At 35.5% G+C, this 19,256-nt stretch overlaps 1 protein-coding gene across 2 annotated transcripts in view; it reads left to right on the forward strand.

Annotated features, from left to right (window-relative positions):
* Slc44a5 (solute carrier family 44 member 5) overlaps positions 1–19,256 on the forward strand; it is a 384,704-nt gene that overhangs the window by 347,228 nt on the left and 18,220 nt on the right. For both annotated transcript variants that reach the window (XM_074079745.1, XM_074079744.1), the window contains 6 exons: positions 2,510–2,635; positions 3,454–3,514; positions 6,685–6,808; positions 8,094–8,177; positions 11,171–11,283; positions 15,878–16,009. In XM_074079745.1, coding sequence (XP_073935846.1) covers positions 2,510–2,635; positions 3,454–3,514; positions 6,685–6,808; positions 8,094–8,177; positions 11,171–11,283; positions 15,878–16,009 — 640 coding nt within the window. The remainder of the gene's footprint in view (positions 1–2,509; positions 2,636–3,453; positions 3,515–6,684; positions 6,809–8,093; positions 8,178–11,170; positions 11,284–15,877; positions 16,010–19,256) is intronic.

Raw genomic sequence — 19,256 nt, forward strand, 5'->3', positions numbered from 1 at the left:
AAGAATTATGAAAGACAGATTGGAGTGTTAGTCAGCTTTCCACTACGGTAAGTAGTATCTGAAATGAGATTCCATAATTTAGAATATAAAATCATACCCTTATATACACCTTCATTTCCTTTGTCCTTTCTTGCTTAGGTGTACTTTCCTGGCAAAACATCACCCCTGGTTGAATATAGCTCTCTGCCTAGTCCATGTCTGAAGCCAGCTAGCTAGGTGTTCTAGGAAAAATACACAGCACTCTTTTAAATTCAGGACCTAATTTCAAGTCATGCTTATGTCATACTGACCATCTGCTATTCTTCAAAGGATGCAACAGCCCCTGCCTCTGACCCTGCGATTTTGTTCTTCCCATTGCCTAGAGTACTCCTCCTCCAGATGTCTGCGTGGTTTGATCATCAATCTTCCAGTCTTTCTGCAAAGGTTATCTCCTTAGTGTGACTGCTCTACTTAAAATTGGAATCTCACCCAGTCACCCCTCTCTCTAACCTCCTTTCTAATCTTCAGCCGTTCCCCCACCAGAGCATTTATTACTATCCTATGATAAACATTTCTATTTGTTATCTGTCCCCCTACTAGAAGAGAAACAGCTTGAGGGTAAAGATTTTTTATCTGCTTTGTTCACTATTGTGCTCCCAGTGCCTAGAACAGGCTTAGGTAGGCAGTCAGTAAATATTTATAGAATACATGAATTAATAAATGAGTGCTTGACTATCTTCTTAGTCTTAGTTAAGGAATTTTTCCACTGTCTATTCAAGTCTATTGTTCGTATAATAAAATGTTTAAGACATCTTGCACATTATGTTTATTTGTTATGTTACATGGGTGACTTACTAGCTCTTCATTTCTTCATAACAAATATAGTGTTTTAATCCTCAATATAATTCACTCTCTCCTAGCCACCAATCCTAATTTATATTAGAATGTTAAACCTATCTGAATTGAATATAAGAACTAAATTCAAAGTGCCCCTGGTGGTACACAGAGAATCAGAATTGAGTCAGCTGATATATTTCAGCTGCCAATAATACAGCCTTGCATTTAGTCTGCAGGCAATGGTGTATCTACTGATCTGAGTCCTATTTTTATGCATTATGTTTTTGTTAACTGCCATCATGGTCCAGACATGTGTCACAAACACTTGAAGGACAAACTGTGATCAATTAGGATACACAACCTCAATGTGACCTTCATTTGTGGCTAATGATATGTTGATTGCTACTAATCAGCACCCTATTTGAAGTGAACAAATTGGTCTGATAGAGGAAAAGAGCAAAGAGCAGTTTTTACATTGTTTTTTTAATAGCTCATTTATGTCTGGAGTGAGATTTGATGTGGTTCTCTTTAACAAACCACTTTTTAACCAATCTATGTTGCATTTTCATATGTGTGTGTACATCGTGTGTGTATGTGTGTGTGTGTGTGTGTGTGTGTGTGTGTAAGTATAGACATTGTCATGGTTCCAAAAACAGTTCCTATTATCATATGAAACCTATGAAAACTTTTGTTACTCACTTTTATAAATCCACTGAAATATGTCCAACAGGGGGCCTGGTTCACTTGTCTTTCAATATCTTCAAGTAAATAGAAGATATGTCCTTATGTCAGATATGTCAGATATGTCCTTATAGGTTAATGATTTATTCAACTTAGCTCCAGTCAGAATGAACTTTTGACATTTGCACTGTTGATAAACTTAACCGTCTTCCAAAACAAATAGGGCACGTTGGATCTTGTGAATATCCCCATATTGTTATTTAGCTTTTTAGATAGAAGCTTGTAGACCTTTAATATTTTCTCTTGACGGGTGTGTATGCGTGAGTGTGTGTTTGTGTGTGTGTGTGTGTGTGTGTGTGTGTGTAATGAGACAATTCGAGAAAATACATATTGAGGAGTGAATGTGGAAACTGGGTGTTTACTTTGTCAAACTTCTAGAAGACATTGGATACCTACTGTGCTTAAGACAGTATTAACTGTGAGATTTGAGGAACTCATTTAATGTCCTACTAATTTAGCTGTGAGGTCAACACTCAATGTCCTGTGTATAGTAGAAACATGACCCTAAACATGGAAAAGAACTCTCAGCTCAATAGCAGTGTTTTGCCTAACTGCCAATAGGGTTCAGACAATAACAATTACAGAAGGAAGATGGAGCGAGTCAGGACTGGGGAGGATTTCACAAGAGGAACTGAATTGATGGAGAGATGTGGATAGTTGACTGCAGCTGACACAGTTTAATATTACTGCTTTTTTATTAATAAGTATATCACTATATAATATCTTCTTGTCTTAACACAACATTAATGTCAGAGGGCAGGGAATAGGGACTGGTAATTCTGTAGAGTATTTAATTTTTTACAATATGACTAGAAAATTCATTTAAGTTCCTTATATATAAAAGAGTACTTTGCTCTTTATTCTGGAGGCTAATGTAGAAGTCTGACCTAATAGATACTTTCTTGGTTTGCTCTCAATTCTTTTCCCATCATTATGTTCCTTTTCTTCATAGATCTGTGTCTCTAGGTGCCCAGAAAAATTTTTAACCTATATGGAAATGCAACTTTTGTACGGAAAAGACAGAAGCTACTGGGAGTACTATAGGCAATTTTGCAAGCCCACTGCTGAGCCTGAAAAGGTATGTGGTAAACTTACAGCTAATGACAAATTTAACTTGTGTTTCAGTATCAAATATAACATGGACATTTGTTACTGGACAAGTTTGCAAATCTAGGAAGTGATTACTAAAGACATTAAATCACAAATGCACATGTGCACTCACAAAAACACACACGAATGACAGTGTATCACTGTGTAGACTTGGCTTGTTATGAAAGACTGTTAAAACCGGTACATTAGCTTCAACTGTTTCCTGACACCAACAAATTCTCCACATGGATGGATTTTTGTTTTGTTTCATTTTTTGCTGTTAAGAGCTAGGATTTAATGTCACCCACAGTCACCATATCATTAATGTGGGGATGAAACCCCATGGCAACTCAGTAACAAGAAGAATTTTACTCCAACCTAGTCCAGTAACTACTTATTTAAGATATAAAAATCAAACCCCTACTTAAGTTTCAGATTTATAAGGGATTTCTAAAACCTCATTATGTTAAATAATATTAATGGCTGTTAACATTAGAAAAGATGCTATTTTTCCATTAAAACAGTGAAAGACCAGAGACTTAAGACAAAGAGCGATACCTTCACAGATAAGCCTTTGGCTTCAGAGGATCTGGCTTTATTACTGTTGACTCAATTAGAGCATTTAAAAGAGTTTTGTCAAACAAGAATTTGTGTGCAATAATCTTACAACTGCTAGCATTGGGAGAAGTGATTTGGAATAATGATATTTATGGAGGCAAATTTTTAAAGGACAAAATTTTTATATTGAGAGTGAAAATAGTCATCACATAGCCTTTGCAATGTTAACATTCTTTCCTTCTGTTTTAGTCTATCACAGAAGTTTTACTAGATGGTGACTGTCCAACAGCAGTTTTTCCAAGCAGACCTTGTAAGTGGTAATTATTTCTCCTTGGAAACACAGAAGCTAGCAATAGTTAATCAAGTTTCCTTATTTCACAGTTAATAAACTGAGGCTAAGAACGGTGCTATGACTGGCCCAAGGTCCTAGAGTTAATTAGGAGGAAAGAATAGGTAAAGCCCATTTCCTGATGTCAGTCAGGGATATTCCAAATGGAGCTCTGGGAGATTTGGGGTTTTGCTACATAAGCACACAAGAAAAAGGCTGAAAATTGATTTTAAAAAGCCAATCACTTAAATACAATCATGCACACCCACTCCCACTCCTGGATTCAGCAAAAAAGTTTGTTTGGAATTGCCTGTTGGCATGTAAAATATTTATATGCCTTGGTAATGAATCAATATTTTCTTTCTTTAAAAATTTAAACTGTACTTAAAAAGTTTCTCTGTTTAGAAAAAAAATGATACAAGCACTCATTTTCCTTTCATAAGGATATAATCCTAACTGTAGAAACTTTGCCTAAAGAGGTCCATTATAGTGTTCAAAGTAACAACAACAAAAAAACCCAAAAAACAATGACAGATAAAAGGAAAAAAGAATCACTGTAATATGAAAGAATAAAAGAACATTTAAATAATATAATGCATTAGTTAAATGAATATTTTAGAATTATTAAATATAAATATAATAATATACATATGTATATGTTGTATTGTTAAATAAAATGCAAATCAATAAATATATTATAATGGCCAGCATGTAGAAATTAAAATGAACAGAAAAACTATTCAAAGAAAAAGATCAGAAAGAAATATACCAAAATATTAAAACTTTATTTAGAGAGTAACAGAACTGTAGGATTTTCCCTCTTCTTTTTCATATTTTCCATTTTCCACAATAAGTATATATTTCTTTTTAAATAGAAGGAAGATAATAGCAGTCAGTTTAAGGAGAAAATCAAATACATTGAAGTAGCTGCCACCAAATACATGATTAAATGTTCCCATCACCCTTGTCTGCATAATTAAAGATCCTGAAGCAAAGATATAGGTCCTGCAAACAACAGCACTAACTTGAAAGCCCTCATCAACAGCTGTTAGTAGTCAAGAATAATGTTAAAATTTTTATAGAAAAAGGTGAAAATAAATTGTCAGTCCCATGAAAGATTTAGTAGGTGTAAAATTGTAAGACATAGTTCCTGCCCTTATAAGTATAGTTTGGTTAAATCACTCAATATAGAATTGAGGTTGCAAAAATTAGTAAGGCATCGTGTCTCACAGTCTGATGAGAGAGATATTAAAATAAAAATTGCAATCAACTTGTACTCTTCTCTTTTCATGGTATTGGGATTGAACCTGGGGCACTCTACCACTTGGGCTGTGTCCCTTTTGTTTTCAAGATAGTATCTCTCACTAACTTTGCCCAGGCTGTCTTGGAATTCATAATCTCATGGTCTCCTGCCTCCACCTCCTGGAGAGCTGAGCTTACATGTGTGGACCAGCACACCTGGCTAACTTGCATTCTTCTTAATAAGGCATCAAGTGTAGTACTCAAGGGAATATTATGCAACTAATAGAATTTACTCAGTAAACAATTTATAGAGGAAATAAGTAATATTAAGAGAATGAAAGAAGTGGAAAAAAACCTGTACATTCATATGATTTTGATATTCTAAGGGAAGCAACTGTTGAAGAAAGACTGGAAGGAAATTTATCAAAATGTTAATACTGTTCACTATGGATGGCAGGACCATACATAGTTTTGTATCTTCTTTCATATTTTCTCTACTTTTCAAACACACAGTGTGCATATTAAGTCATAGAAGCAGCTTGGATGAGATTGCCCAGAAATAACATGTGGAACAAGGTCAGGGGACCGTCTAGATGGGAACACAGGGACAGAATGCTCAAAAGGAAAGGAGGACAAGAGAGAATCTGATCTCATTCAAGTCAAAGAAAGAGTTTCACAAAGGCAGGAGGTATTTACTATGTCAGAGGCTCAGAAAAGAGCTCGATTGTGTGCCAACCATCAAGTTCTAGCATAGGATGAAGTTATTGGGGTCACTGGGAGGACAATTTCCATGGAAGGGGGCAGAAATCTGATTGGATTGAGAGCAAGCAGAAATAGCTGGTAGAGTATCAAGTTTGCCACTGAAAGGAAGGGAAAAGCAGAAGAAAAACTGGGTGATGCTGAAGGAATCAGCCATTATAAAAGAACTACAGAAGCTGGAGGTGGGGGTCTGGAGGTGTGGCTCAGGTGGTGGAGCACTTGCTTTGCAGAGCCTTGAGTTCAAACACCAGTTCCACCAAAAACAAACAAACAAACAAACAAAAAGTGCTGATATCCAGAAGCCGAAGGTGGGTGGGCAAGAGAACCATAAAACTCAGGAAAGGTTTTATAAGGACATGTTTCTTCTTTCCTTATTTCAACTGCTTTAATATTTTCAGTTTCAAATTCCATGTGAAAATCAATGATGCTGCAAACAAGAAAAATATGAAAATTGCCCATTTCTGATTTCTCTTACCTCTTCATTTAAAATTGGGTTTTATGACTGTGGGTGGGGGGACTCAAGTGGTAGAGCACTTGCTTAGCAGGCATGAGATCCTAAATTCAATCCCTAGTGCGATAAAATTAAATAAATAAATAAAATTTAAGGTAATATATTTATAAATTGACAAGGATTCTGTTTAAAGGCTGTAAAGAAGGCAAGTTATTAAGAACTCATGAACAAAAAGCTTGAGTTTGATCTTATTTTATAAGGAATTTATTCACTAATCTATAGTTTCTAAGGTCTCATTCAAGGAATATCTAAGTTTTTTTTTTTTTTAAATAACAATCCTAAACTCATCCAGTCACACAAGTGAATGTGGCTTTTCTACTGAAGTGTGTTCACGAGGAGTGATACATATTTGTGTCATGCCATGCCTCTTATTTTTGGCAATTTGATGACTATATCATGTGTAAAAGAGTTAACAGGTATAGAATTTAGTTTTAGATTGTGATCATATTTGCTTCCTATAACAGTCCTAAGAGCATTGGAAAATCTATAAATCATTAAATAAAGGGCAAAAGGCTATCTGTATCAACCAATTTTTATACCTAGCAAGAATTTGATTATAAATAACAGGAAGCTTAAGAAAGGAAGACATCATGGAAGGAGTAGAAAAGTGATTACTGTAACTTTAATTTACTTTTTACAGTTCTTCAGAGATGTTTCCCTGACTTCTCTACCAAAAATGGCACTTTAACAGTAGCAAATAAGACCCTGTTTGAAGATGGAAGTGGAAATACAAGAAATGTTTTAGAACTCAGGGAAGCTGCAGAGTATGTTTGTTTACATTTCTATTTTCGTTTTTGTTGCATTCTGTTATTGTGCCCAGTATTTAAGCTCTGAGGAGTTCAGGGTTTGTAGGAAAAGAATTATATGTTATTATGAAATACACATGTTACTCTAGATTGAAGAATTTGGTATATATTCATTAAGGATAGCATGGAAAGAATCCAGAATGACTTAGAAAGAACATGATGCTTTTTAAATGGTTAAAACTTTGATTGTGAATAGGAATAGAAATGTCATATAAGGAAATGCATTGGTGCAATATCAAAATTTTATATGCTAGCTATAATGCAGTAAATTTACCATTTCTTTTGGCTGTACATACATAGCACTCTACATTATTGAGAAATATCTCTCCCTGGATGCACACATACATTCAGGTGTACACAGACATAAATAATCATAGAGTAACACTGCATAGTTCACTTGTTAAAGTAAAAATAAAAACGAGAGATATTCTAAAAAAATATTTCTCTTTCTTAAAAGACGTTAGCATTACAGGTGGAATAGCACAGCTCCTGCATATTTAGAATATAATAATAATGTGTGTGAATTTCAGGAATGTAAAGTTGTGTGAAAGAAATCATAAATGATAATACAAGAAAGATTCCATTCCTATAAAATTCAAAAAGCACAACTGAATTAAATTGCCTTGTAATGCATGCATATGGGCTAATTTTTTTAATCTTAGAAAATTATTATTATAAAGTCTGGATAGTGGTTCCTTTAAGGGAAGTGTTACAATTGGAACACCTGGGGAAGGTCTGTCAGTGGTGTATTTGTATGAGAGTGTTCACTGTGATAATTCTTTCAAATTGGACATCAATAATTTGTGCACTTTTGGTATGCACACCAGCATACAACTTATTACTACAGGGTTGTCAGAGGAGTAGGAAGGGGAATTTAAAGGATGTACATTCTCAACTCTATGGATTTGGTAAATTAAAAGCTGATCTTATCATTTACTAATTGCAATGAGGTTTCTGCAATATTGAGGCCATATTGTACACACTGGAGAATGATCTGTTCACTGTTTCTGAAATCCAAGTTCTCTGTGTGTGCAGCTATAACCATCTTTGCAAGCTTATCTGCTTTTTCAGACTTACTGAAGTGACATTTTATATATTGTTGTAGCCAGAAAAGAGTCACTACTGCTAGAAGGCTTCTAAACCATGCTTTTAACAGCAGCTTGAAAAAAAATCTCTTTTATAATAAGAACATTTCTTTTTAATGTGAGTTAGAAAATAATTAAATTTCCTTCTTTGAATTCAGTGGCATCAATAAAATCCTTGATGCAAGGACTATTGGAATGAAAGTCTTTGAAGACTATGCAACGACCTGGTATTGGATTCTCTTGTAAGTGAAAACAGATAAGTGTTTCTTCAGTCCCCTTCTGATTTTATCTTTGTAGAACATTTCTTCAAATTCCTTGTTCTTATGTTGGGTAAAAGGTTGATTCAGATCTCAGTTAGTGCCATTTTTTTTTAGGTGGGGTAGGTGTTAGGCAAAGGCATTTGGAAATATGTCCAGTGTTAGCAGAAAATTATAAGAATGTAAATTTTAATTGTATATATTAAATTACTAATAAGAGTACTTATACATTTCAAGCCCCCTGCAGCAGTATCTGAAGTACTTCTCTATCTGTGGCACCTGCGACTCCTCACATGTTGCAGTGGACAGACATGATATTATTTCTCTGGGTCTTTTATTTCTTTGTCCCTCCCTCGGCCTCCAAAGGGTCATTCCTATTTTTTAGGAATAGGAATGATCATTTCCCCATAATTATTGATATCATCATCCTTAAAGGTCTTTGTAGTTATGGGAAACTGAAAAGGTATACGGAAGAGCAGATTTTTAATTTTCAGGAATAGATTTGCATTCCTATAATGTTAAGTAAATGGAGTCACTCTACTGAAGTAGGTAAATGTGTTTGAGATATCTATGACTGTCATTGACCATCTGGATCTCATGTCACTTTCTAGAGTTTAGAAGCTTCTTTGAGTCTCTAGTGACCAAAGAATAAAGTTAAAAAAAATTAGATACTTCCAAGGCCCTTTACAACCTCTTCTAACTTAGTTTTCAAATTCATCTCTGTGTTTTTTATTAACTTACATGTTCTTAAGGTATCAAATAATGTGCCCATTGTTAAGACCATCAAACCCTGTGTTGTTGCAAATTCTGTTCCGTGTCCTGGTGTATCCTTCTCTGAGTCTTAGGCAACTCTATTCCTCTTTTAAAATGAGTTTAGTACCACTTCTCTTCCCCAAATAAATTATTGCTTCCTGTTTTCCTTGCACCAGTTATGTGTGTGTATACATGCTTCTGCATACACAAATCTGTGGATATTCTATATAGCACCTACTATTCTTTATTTACATGGCTCTTTTCCTCTTATAAACTGTCAATTCTTTATGGTGATAGCAATGCATCACTCTTGTTTTATTTTTCCTAACTCTTGGCATAGTTTTTGGAACATCATAGATACACACACAAAAAAAAAATATGGGATTAAGGAACAGTTATAAAATTACCAGGGAAAATTAAGATAGGTTTCATGTATTTAATTGAATGGAACTTAATGGGGTTGAAATTGTATTGTGTGTGAAATACACAATACACAAAATGAGATCATTTTATGAGATTTTGCTTATTTTAAGGCTTAGTCTTCAACAATTCCAATAATTATTTTTAATGTGTTAGAATATATCTTCATAGCAGAGATGTGGTCTATACTTGAAAGTTAGAACTTTTGTGAAATAATTTCAAACACAAACAGCTTTCTTTCCCCACGCCAATTTTTTTTTTTAAGTTGGAGCATTGTGCTTGCACTTGAGCCATTCCTCCAGTCCTTTTTGCTCTGGTTATTTTGGAGATAGTGTCTTGGTTTTTGCCAGGTTGGGCTGGACCACAATTCTGTTTTATGATTCCTGCCAAAGCTGGGATGACAGGTGTGTGGAACCATGCCCAGTTTTGTCCTGTTGAGATGGGGGTCTCAGAGACTTTTTGATCTAGACTGCCTTGGAACCATGATCCTCTTGATCTCAGCCTTCCATGTAGGCTGTGATGACAGGTGCATGCCACTGTGCCCAGCTATTGGTTGAGAAGGGGTCTTGTGAATTTTTGCTCAGGCTTGTCTGGAACCACAATCCTCCTAATCTCATCTTCCCAAGTAGCTAGGATTATAGGCACGAGCCACCAGCAGCCAGTCCTACTTCAAACTTTTAAACATTCCTCTTGTACTATGCTATAGAAGCATCCTTCAACCATATTATACTGTTAAGCATTAAAATATCTGTAATTTTAAGATGGAATGGCTTTTTAAGTTAAAAACTTAGACTATAAGACTTTGACCTGAGATGACACTTTGATACTTTGCTATCATCTATCCAATGACAGTAATTATTGAATTGTTTTTAAAGATCGCACTTGAGACCATAAATTCAATAAATACACCAGGCTTTGTCTGTTGCTATGACTGGAAACTTGTAGATGTCAGTTCTTATAGAAGAGTCAGTCAAGTTTCCAATCTTATTGCATTCTCTTTGAAGAAATTGTATCTGAAGACTCCATTGTGACCTTAACCTGGACATATTGAGGGTGTTGGCAGGGGTTAGGGCAGAGGAGTTCCTCTAGTAGCTCAAATTCTAGCAAGAAATTAAAACATACAGAAAATAGTCATGCTGTTGATTGCTTAATAAAGTCACATGGCCCAGGAGACACAGAACTTTGTTATGGCTCCAAATAAAGGGCCACAGATCACTAGGAATCTGAAATATATGTCTGGTGATGTTAGGCATAACAGACTACTCAAAATAATTAAACCATAGTAGTAATGACTACAAAATCAGCCAAGAACTGTGTGGCCAGTTATTTTTCTTACCCTCCTGCCTTGAGTCTGCTCCCTGTACTTCTAGACAACCATGCTGTAGAAAATTTCCATTAGTCATCAGACAGAGAGAACAGCACAAATTTATCATAGATATATGTTATAATTTATCACCTAGTAGGAAGGTGTGGAGAAAAAAATAAGATATAACAACTGTGGCAGGTAGTTCAAAATTGTAGACTGGAGTAATTGTATTTTTCTTTTGAACAATGATTGATATGCTACTTATGTTTATCTAGGCACACAATAATGTCTTATATATAAAGTTCCTGAGGACCCTGCTCTTTCTTCTTAAAGTCTTAATGAAAACCATTGTTTATACTATTAAGCATTGTATGCTTCTATGATCAGGTAAAATAAATAATCTCAAAATTATTTTGAATATAAGGAAGTCTTGCTATTGTTATGATGTTTATGCTTGTCATACTTAACTTCTGTGTTTCTTGTGGGTTTTGCCCTCTAGTGGCCTGACTATTGCCATGATCCTTAGTTGGTTATTTTTGATACTACTGAGGTTCACAGCTGGAATCCTCTTCTGGATCTTCATGTTTGGTGTGCTTGGAATTATAGCCTATGGTAGGTATCATACTTCTTAAAATTGCTGAATATCAGAATAATCTTTATTTTAATTTGCCATTATCAATTACAAGGAAGCATCTACTTGCCTTGAATTTAATTATTTTCCTGTCAAATTGTTAAATTTATAAAAATTATTTTTAATTTTGCATGTATTGTCTCTATAACTTTTTTCTTCATTGTCTTGAAAAGAAGTGCTATTAAAATGGTCTTATGCTTCATGAGTATAAAGGAGGAGGTAAAAAGAATCCTTCTAGATTAATGAAAAACATTTCAGACAATTTCTTTTATTGCTTTTAACTTTTCTGTCTGATTAGAGACCAAGTGTGCAAGTAGTGTGATCTATTTTTCTCTTTCAATTTAGATAGTACTTTTAATAACTGGTGCTTCATAATGAGGTATCACCCTCTAGAGGCAAGTACTCTGAATTACATTCACTGGATAGAGAGTTACTTTATTTCAAGGTTGAATCTAGCCACAAACTTAATGCCCCCAGAGCTGTATAGGTCAGGTACAATGTGAGCATTAATTAAGTATCTATGGGATGACACACCACTTATGGCAGCTTTCTTTCAGTCCCCTAAAAAGAGTATGGGCCAGCATAGGAGTGTTGAGATTGTTGTGTTGTTTCCTCCACAACACAATTTGGATTGACAAAACAGTTTCATAACAATCTCCTCTTTCTGTGCTTCAAAGAAGAGCTTTACATGTATTAGGGTAAGAATGCAGTTGGAACTGGAAATTAGCTGGGCTGTAACCTAGGTCCATATTATAGACTGGATAACTATGATAAAGTTTATTAATGATTTGAGGACCAGCTTCTTTTTCTATAACATCAGCACAATAAAGGTACCTCCATCTGAGAAAATAGGAAGAATTAAAGAGGACAGTGAGTGTGCAACTATTAGAAGAGTGCATAGGATGCAGTAAATGATTATCACTTGTTGGGTAATTGTTGTTATTATCCTCCTGATTGTCTTCAAGGAGTTCCTAGTAAATACTTCAGATCTCCTTGGGTATTCTACACCTGCCCCGGCTATAACTGCTTATGGATCCTACATGGTATTCCTACTGAGAATAGCCGTATTAACAGATTAGAAGTGTGTCAGTGTGTTACAGCCTGGTGGAAGAACACAAGAACTGCTGTCTCCTATTCAAAAACTTCACAGAAAGCTTTTTGTTTAAAAGTCTTAATTTTGTGTTCCTACTTGGAGCTCTAAATAACCCTGGCCCTTTGCCACTGGAGAGTCTAAGCAAGTGATTCAGTCTTTCTTTAATCATCACAAGAAGGAAAGGGAAATAAAGTCTGCTGTTAACTTCAGGGACTTGTCTTAAGCAGTAAAAGGAATCTGTGGTTGGCTATGTTGCAACTTTGACAATGGAAAAGGGAGAAAGATGGTCAGTATATGAAAAGTACAGATAAAATAATCAATTTCAGTTCCCCATTGCCTCCCTAGGTACTGCTAACCCAGAAATTAATCATGTAGCAATTAAGCTTGAAGCTATTTGTGGTGAGGAAATGTCAAATTAAGTCAGGAACTGTAACTAAATAAAACTGAATATAACTGACCTCTGCTACTGTCTTGAATATCTGATTTTCTACATATCATGGGAAGCCAACCATTTCCTATTGACAGCAGCCCATTTACTAGGGCATAAAATAACATGGATGTGCCCTCAAGAGCAGAAAAAACCCAGACCTTTGTGGATAGGAGGGAAGCAATTCTCATTGAGCAGAAGAAGAGTTCCATGGAAGAGGCGCAGAACTCTGTGAAAATGAATGTGAATCTGGAGTTTGAAAAAGGAACAATCCCACATGTGAACATTTTAACTATGTGATCCTTACTAGTAGTCCCTCTAATTCTTCTATTAGATAGCAGGTACTGTGAGCATTAGACACAATAATGTGTCTAAAATACTTAGAAATCTGTGAGCATATAGCAAATGCACACGTAGAGTATCTATTGTTATTGTTGCTATGCAGCAATATGATTAAGGAAAGAGCACCTGAGGCCCAGGGATCACTTACAGTAGGCAAAAGAAAAAAGAAAAAGGCATTGGAAAGTACAGTCTAGACTTTCGCAACTCCCATTTGAAAGAACTCAGTAGTCTGAGGGGCCCTCTTGCTACAAAGAAATAAAAATTATATTGTGTGATATTTTTATTTCATATATGGTTTTGATGAGTATATTACTCAGTTTCAGATTATTATAACAAAATATTTGAGATAATTAACTTATAATAGAAAAGATTTCTTTTGTCTCATGCTTGGGGAGTTTCCCGTGTGAGATCGGGAGTTGAGGAGCATTTACTCCAGTCCTCCAATATGGCAGCACATCATGGCAGGTGTGCACAGAAAAGCAAATTGCTCACATCATGAGCCATACAGCAAGGGAGAAAGAAGAGGCTAAGGCCTCACAACCCCCTTGATTGAGTGGGAGTGAGAACCTCCCACTAGGCCCTACCTCCTGAAGTTTTACCCCATCCCATTAGCACCATCCTAAGGACGCCACCCTCAACACATGGAACTTAGGGGAACATATTCAACATCCAAACTGTAGCATGGAGCTCATGGGAAATAAAGTAAACCCACAAGCTAAAATCAAAGTGGAGGACTAAAGAACTGACAGGAAGCACATGTGAAATGCTGGATAGAAAATACCAGTGCGGGGATCAGGAGGCTTAGACTGAGTCAGAACCAGGCCAGGGTCTCACCTGAGCCTGTTGGAATCTGCTTGGGATCCTGGAAAATGTCTAAAATGACTCGTTTGGCAGTACCCTTTGGCTGACAACAGAAACAAATATAAAGCTCCTCTAGATAAAAGTAACCCCAATTTAGGTCACCAGGCTTCCACAGATTAAGATCCACAAAGTATGAGATTACCAACATGCAAGGAAGCAGACATGGGTGGTATCAACAGGAACCATAAACATCAGGTTGAGGTGTCCAATAAATTCAGCTGTGGGCAATAATATATATGGAACATGAACTAACCATACATAAAATGTTTAAAGAATTAGATAGAATCACAAAAATAATAAATCAATAAAAATGCTCATTTAGACATAAAATGAACCAAACAGAACTTTTCAAAATAAACAAAGATTCTTACTGTCTTGCTGCTTAAAGGCAGAGTAAATTATATATTAGAAGTTGATAATTGCTATAGAAGATAATAAAGTTGAGCAGGTTAAGGGAGGTTGAGAGTCCCATATGGGGTGAGAAGTAAAAAATGTAGTATTAGTAGAATTTTTTTTTCAGTGCTAAGGAAGGAATCTGAGCCTGGTATCACTGAAGGTAGCTCTACCACTGAGCCCTGGGGTCTCAGTCTTTTTAAGAAGGGTTCTGAGAAAACACATGAGGAAGCAATGGAATTTGCCAGTGGAGATGAGGAATTTCCAGACAGTGGGTAGAGCAAAAGTCCTAAGGAACGAGTGTGTTGAAGAAATGGCTCAGAGGCTCAGTATCCTCAGAGAAGGAGAAAATAGGAGAGTATGAGGTAATAGAACGTAAGGAGGGCCAGGGCCTTACAGGTTATTGTGAGGCCTTGGCTTTTTCTCTGAGTGAAATGTGGAAGCATTGAAGGGTTTTAAGCAGAGGAGAAATGTGATTGTGATGATTATTTTGGTTTCTGTGCTAAGAATAGACTATATTGAGGCCAGAGTAGAAGCAAAGACTGGTGAGGAGGCTATTACAGTGGTCTATAGTAGTAAAATTTGAAGGATAATTATAAAAATAGAGTAGGTAGTACCAAACTAGAAGTGAAAAAAAATGAAATATAAGTTAACAGAAACTGATTTTTTTAAAAGAAAAGAATTAGAAAAAAACTGTGGATGCAAAGTCGAACAGGAAAAGCAAAAGAAGATAGACATATAGCTATGTGAATCATTAAGACAGACGTATTACACTCACTGATTAGAATGCAGAAATTATCAGGTCATATCAAAATATACATGTACGAATTGGAGCTATATGTTATTTATGAAAGTCACACAACACATAAGGAAGTACAACATTTGAAACTGAAAGAATTGACAAAAAATACTAGCATTCATTAAACAAAAGAAAGCTGTAAAAGCCATAATAATATCAGAAAAACAGATTTTAAAATGCAAAGTATTATTAGGGATAGAAAACATTCAATTCACTTAAACAATTTTGAACTCATGTGCATCAATTAAAGTAGCCTCAAAATTAATAGAGCTAGAAAGAAAAATAAGCCAATAAATAATCAATTTGTACTGAGTATAAATCTCCCATGAGGGAGATTTTAGCATATTTTTTTACTGAGCAAATATACCATAATTTATTTAACCAGCCCCTGTCAGAAGACATTTAAGGTTGTTATTAGTCAAAAGCACACTTAAAGCCAGATGTCACAGTCATCCAGATAAATACTGAAAGCATTTATATATCAAATTCAGTGGCACATTGAGATTACTAGATCCAAATAAAATACTTACTATGCAAATGTGAACCTTACCTTTGCAGAAATGAAATTCTGATCAGTTTCATGTAGATATGTGTGATAGATATATAACTTTTATTTCAGAAAAATAACATTTTATATTACTCTTTTTTTTTCTTTTCAAGGAATATGGTACTGTTACCGTGAATACTACAATCTTCAGGAACACCCAAATTCTGCATTAACTATCTATGACATTGGTATTCAGACTAATATAAGCATGTACTTCCAATTGAAACAAACATGGTTCACAATGAGTGAGTAGATTTTAAAAACTAATTTTGTTAAAATTGTAATAATGAGAAAGTATTTTTTGTATATGAAAAATCTGGAGTTGATGCAATCTGTTAAATTCATTTATCAATAATGTAATCACAAATAAATGTCTACTTGTGTAGACATTGAGAAGAAATTATTGTGTAACCTAAGAAAATATTATATCACAAGGATCTCAGATATCTACAAAGAAATAAATGCTTGATTTTTCAAACTTGTTTTAAAAAAGGAAAATAAGAAATTAGAATTTCTTTCATTGCAAGACTTTAAACTATTATAGGAATTATAAGACATAAGTAAAAATAAATTTACTTATTTTGAGTGTTTATGTAAATTATTGAATTAGTTAGGGGTGGAATTAACAGAATTTTAAAGCAAAATGATTTTAAAGATGACTTTAATCTTATATACCTCTAGAATGGTTTTACTATAATATTCCTTGCACTTTACAAAGATTCATGTTCTTTAATAAAGATTTTAATAATCTCTACTTACATGCTGCTTTATAAAATTCATCTTCCCATTGTTCATATTACTCCTTCCATTTTAGAAGAAAGCTCAGAAGAGGGTGATGTCTTACGGTACATCATGACTCTGGCCATGGTTCTATTCCTGTAAATATAAAACTTTTGATTTTGCCTCTTCACTCAAGATCCAAGGGCAAGTTTGCATTATCACCAGAGCACCATTTTCCTTTTTTAAACTATTAGTATTCTCTCCCTGTGACCAGAATGCAAATATGTCCCATCTTACGCTTATTTTCCTGGGATCAAAGTAAAAGGGGAGCAAGATTTCATTGACAAGGGTTTTTTGGGGGGTAGGGGTGGGTTAGGGGTACATGGTGGCATTTACAGAGATTCTAACAATTTACCAAATACATCATACTTGAATTCACCCCTCCACCTTTCTCGTTTATCTCCCCTTCCCCCTTTCCTGGAATAGTTTTAACAGGTATCATTTTTCCATTTACATACATGTGTACATAGTATTTGTACCATATTCACCCTTTCCCCACTTCTCTGCTTGCATTGGTACCACCCCCCACCCCCCACACACACACAGGCATGGGCCTGTTTCACCCTTCTGTTCTCTGGTTTTCTAAAATAAATTAAAAAAAAAAAAGACATTTTTTTGCTTGTGAAAGATAGCTACCCAGGGAGTTTCCTTATGACATTTCCATATATATGTATTATAACCTGATTTGGCTCATCTCCTTTATTTTCTTCTTTCTCCCTTAGTTCCTTCCTTATGGTAGTTTCAACAATATTAAAATTCTATATTCATTCTTGTATAAAGAGTGCATCAACTATATTCACCTTCTTAACTGCCTTCTTTTACCCTTTCCCTCTCGTATGTGACCCCCCCACACTTTTAGCATGACCTGTTTTTCATAATATTGCTATATTTGTTTTAGGTCTATATGAGAGAAAATAAGCAGCTTTTGGCTTTCTGAACCTGGCTAACTTCACTTAAGATGATCTTCTCCAGTTCCATCCATTTACCTGCAAATGACAAAATTTCAATCTTCTTTGTGAATGAATAAAATTCCATTGCATATAAATACCACATTTTCTTACTCCATTCATCAGTAGTGGGACATCTTGGCTGTTTCCATAGCTTAGCTGTTGTGAATAGTGCTGTAATAAACATGGGTGTGCAGGTGCCTTTGTTTTAACCTGACTCACATTCCTTCAGGTATATCCCTAAGCGTGGAATTGCTGGATTGTATGGTAGTTCTATTTTTAGTTCTTGAGGAGCCTCCATACTAATTTCCATAGTGGTTGTACTAATTTATATTCCCACCAGCAGTGTATGAAGATTCCTTTTTCCCCACATCCTCGCCAACATTTGTTGTTGTTTGTGTTCTTAATGGTAGCCATTCTAACAGGAGTGAGGTAGAATCATTTTTTGGTTGTTGTGCTGGGTGGGGGTACATTGTAGCATTTACAAACATTCTTACAATGTATCAAATATATCATACTTGAATTCACCCCCTCCACCGCTCTCCCCCTATTTCTGGAATAGTTTCAATACATACATATATATGTACACAGTGTTTCACAATATTCACCCTCCTACACCCGTTCCCTGCAACTTCCCCCATGAGGTAGAATCTTAAGTTCATTTTGATTTGCTTTTCCCTTATGGCCAGGGATGTTGAACATTTCTTCATGTGTGTTTTAGCCATTTGGACTTCTTCCTTTGACAAAGCTCTACTCACTTCTTTTGCCCATTTCTTCACTGACTCATTGAATTTTTGGGAGTTTAGTTTTTCAGCTCCCTATATATTCTGATTATCAATCCCTTGTCAGATGCATAGCTGGCAAAGATTTTCTCACATTTTTTGGGCAGCCTCTTCAATTTAGAGACCATTCTTTTGTTGTACAGAAATGTTTTAATTTCACGTAGTCCCATTTGTCAATCCTTTCTCTTATTTGCTGAGCCATTTGAATTCTATTGAGGAAGTCCTTGCCTACACCTATTAATTTCAGTGTATTCCCTGCTCTTTCCTGCACTAGCTTCAAAGTTTCAGGTCTTATATTAAGGTCCTTAATCCACTTTGAGTTGATATTTGTACAGGGAAACAAACATGGGTCTAGTTTCAGTTTTCTGCAGGCAGATGTCCAGTTTTCCCAGCAGCATTTGTTGAAGAGGCTGCCTTTTCTCCATCGTTATGTTTTTGGCAGCTTTGTCGAAAATCAGGTGAGTGTAACTGCATGGATTCATATCTGGGTCCTCTATTCTGTTCCACTGGTCTTCACATCTGTTTTTGTGCCAGTACCATGCTGTTTTTATTGCTATGACAGTGAGAAGCTTTTTAAGAGAAGAGTCTTGGGAGGTGTTTTCTTCAGGTACCAACTTGATGACCTAGCTCTGTAGCACCGAAGTCCTCACCACATTCCTTTGTTGTCAAATTCAGTTTTTCACTTTTCCTTGGGTAAGGCTTGATCAACATGCCAAGGTCTTACTGACTTCTCATTTTCAGCTCTCATGAAGACTGGGTTCCTTCACTTATAGTAGTTTTCAAATATGTTGCTGAAGAACTTCTTCATTTGCAGCTTTTCTTTTTGACTACAAAAATGTAGCATCTTGAGAACTGCACCCTCACTACTTTTCCTGAATTTGAAAGACTGAACAGATCCTCAGCAAGCCACTTACTTTTGGCAATCCTTTCCAGAGGACCTATTTTTTCTAGAGACCAATTTTAGCCCTTGTGTAACCTGCTGT

Source organism: Castor canadensis, chromosome 7 (genome assembly GCF_047511655.1).
Source record: "Castor canadensis chromosome 7, mCasCan1.hap1v2, whole genome shotgun sequence".
In the NCBI taxonomy this organism is placed as follows: domain Eukaryota; kingdom Metazoa; phylum Chordata; class Mammalia; order Rodentia; family Castoridae; genus Castor; species Castor canadensis.